At 40.3% G+C, this 1,621-nt stretch overlaps 1 protein-coding gene across 1 annotated transcript; it reads right to left on the bottom strand.

Annotated features, from left to right (window-relative positions):
- Positions 1 to 426: 426 nt before the first annotated feature.
- LOC147985038 (uncharacterized) lies at positions 427 to 1,397 on the bottom strand. Its single transcript, XM_087541375.1, has 2 exons — positions 664 to 1,397; positions 427 to 556 (listed from the first exon to the last, which is right to left on the bottom strand). Exons 1-2 carry the CDS (start codon positions 1,395 to 1,397, stop codon positions 427 to 429), a joined length of 864 nt encoding a protein of 287 aa, XP_087397501.1.
- Between the last annotated feature and the right edge of the window lie 224 nt (positions 1,398 to 1,621).

Raw genomic sequence — 1,621 nt, 5'->3', positions numbered from 1 at the left:
TCTTTCTCTCTTCTCTTCCCTTGTCTTCTGAAACTTAAAAGCAGCAGCAGCAACAACAAGTCCTTTTACTCCAGTATTAAATGAAACCTTTCCTTTAATTAATTAAAATGAAGCGTTTCCTTTAATTAATTAAATAAAAGATTTTTGTTTAATTAAAACTAAAGAATTACACATACTCCACATCTCAAGTCTCACAAAATGGAGAAAAATTATATGGAGAAAAAATGATCACAAAATGGAGTTACACATACTCCACATTTGACCAAGCCTCATGTCAAGCATCTGAACAAGCCTCATCTCAAGCATCTGAACAAGCCTCATGTCAAGCATCTAAACAAGCCTCATGTCAAGCATCTGAACAAGCCTCATCTCAAGCATCTGAACAAGCCTCATCTCAAGCATCTGAATAAGCCTCGTCTCAAGCATCTAAACAAGCCTCATGTCAAGCATCTGAACAAGCCTTGTCTCAAGCATCCAAACAAGCCTCATCTCAAGCATCTGAACAAGCCTCATCTCAAGCAGCACAAGCCTCATCACTGAACCCTCGCCATTACCTCTAAGTTGTATAGGGCATTTGCCTAAACCTCTTTAGGGAATGTTAGTCTTGGAGGTAGCTACCCATGACCCTCAAGCCTTTCCTTGTTAACATGTGGTATTTTATACCCATTTTCCCTTGCATGGTTCAGGATCTCAATCATGCACATCTGTAGAGTTAGGAAAATTATGTTGAGCTTGTAAACCTCATAGCCTTCAAATTCCTCCGAAACACCTGCAATAAGGTCTTGTAGTGTTTTAGGACTCAGACAATCTGTCAAGGATTGCAACGAGTTGGAAAACCCAAGGTCAAGCACATTCAAATCAGCACTGTTGGCAGGTTGTTTTATTCTAATGTCAAGTCCAGTTTTTGAGATAGCTGCTAGAAATTCAAGGTCATCTGGCAGGATATGGGGCTTAGCATTATCCTGCTGAATGTAGATGGTCTGTCCAACATCACTTTCCAGCCAAACGGCTTGTATCACTGGCAAGACCTTCTCTATTAGGAACTCCCTCATCACTTTTCTGTCGACCTTTATTGACTTTGTCTCTATTGTACCTCTGGGCCTGTTGTCGCTTCTCCTCTGAGCAGGAACTTCTTTCATGAATGGCCAGATACCGATTTTCCCAAAGAAGGTCACGTTTACTTCACTGTCCCACCTTGGCCTGGCAACGGCCGTTAAAAACATCACCTTGCCAATACAGTTGCCATGAATAGGCCTTGTAGGCTCTTCCTCCCCATCCAGCAGATAATATGGTCTATTCTTCTTTGTCATGTTAAACCACTTCTCGTCAATATGGGCAACATTATGCATAGTCTTGAACTTAGGCCTCGCAGTTGCTGTTGTTGCCTCATCAAGCATCGACAAACAAAATTTCATCCTATCCATCTTATTATTTTCCTTTAGAGCCGGCTTCACACAGTTTGTATGCCCCCTTATCAAATTCAGCACAAACTGTTCTGAAAATTGGATTTGTTGTAGTCAACCTATTACATTTGCCTGTTATGAAAATTCAGTTAATTTGCTACTCCTTTGCAAGAGGTAGATGTAAATGTTTAGATGTTAATTCAGTTAATTTATATGCA

This window comes from Triticum urartu, chromosome 2A (assembly GCF_056163025.1).
Source record: "Triticum urartu cultivar PI428250 chromosome 2A, HENAU_Tu73, whole genome shotgun sequence".
Taxonomy (NCBI): domain Eukaryota; kingdom Viridiplantae; phylum Streptophyta; class Magnoliopsida; order Poales; family Poaceae; genus Triticum; species Triticum urartu.
Note: the sequence above shows the minus strand (reverse complement) of the source record. Positions and strands in the feature narration are given on the sequence as shown.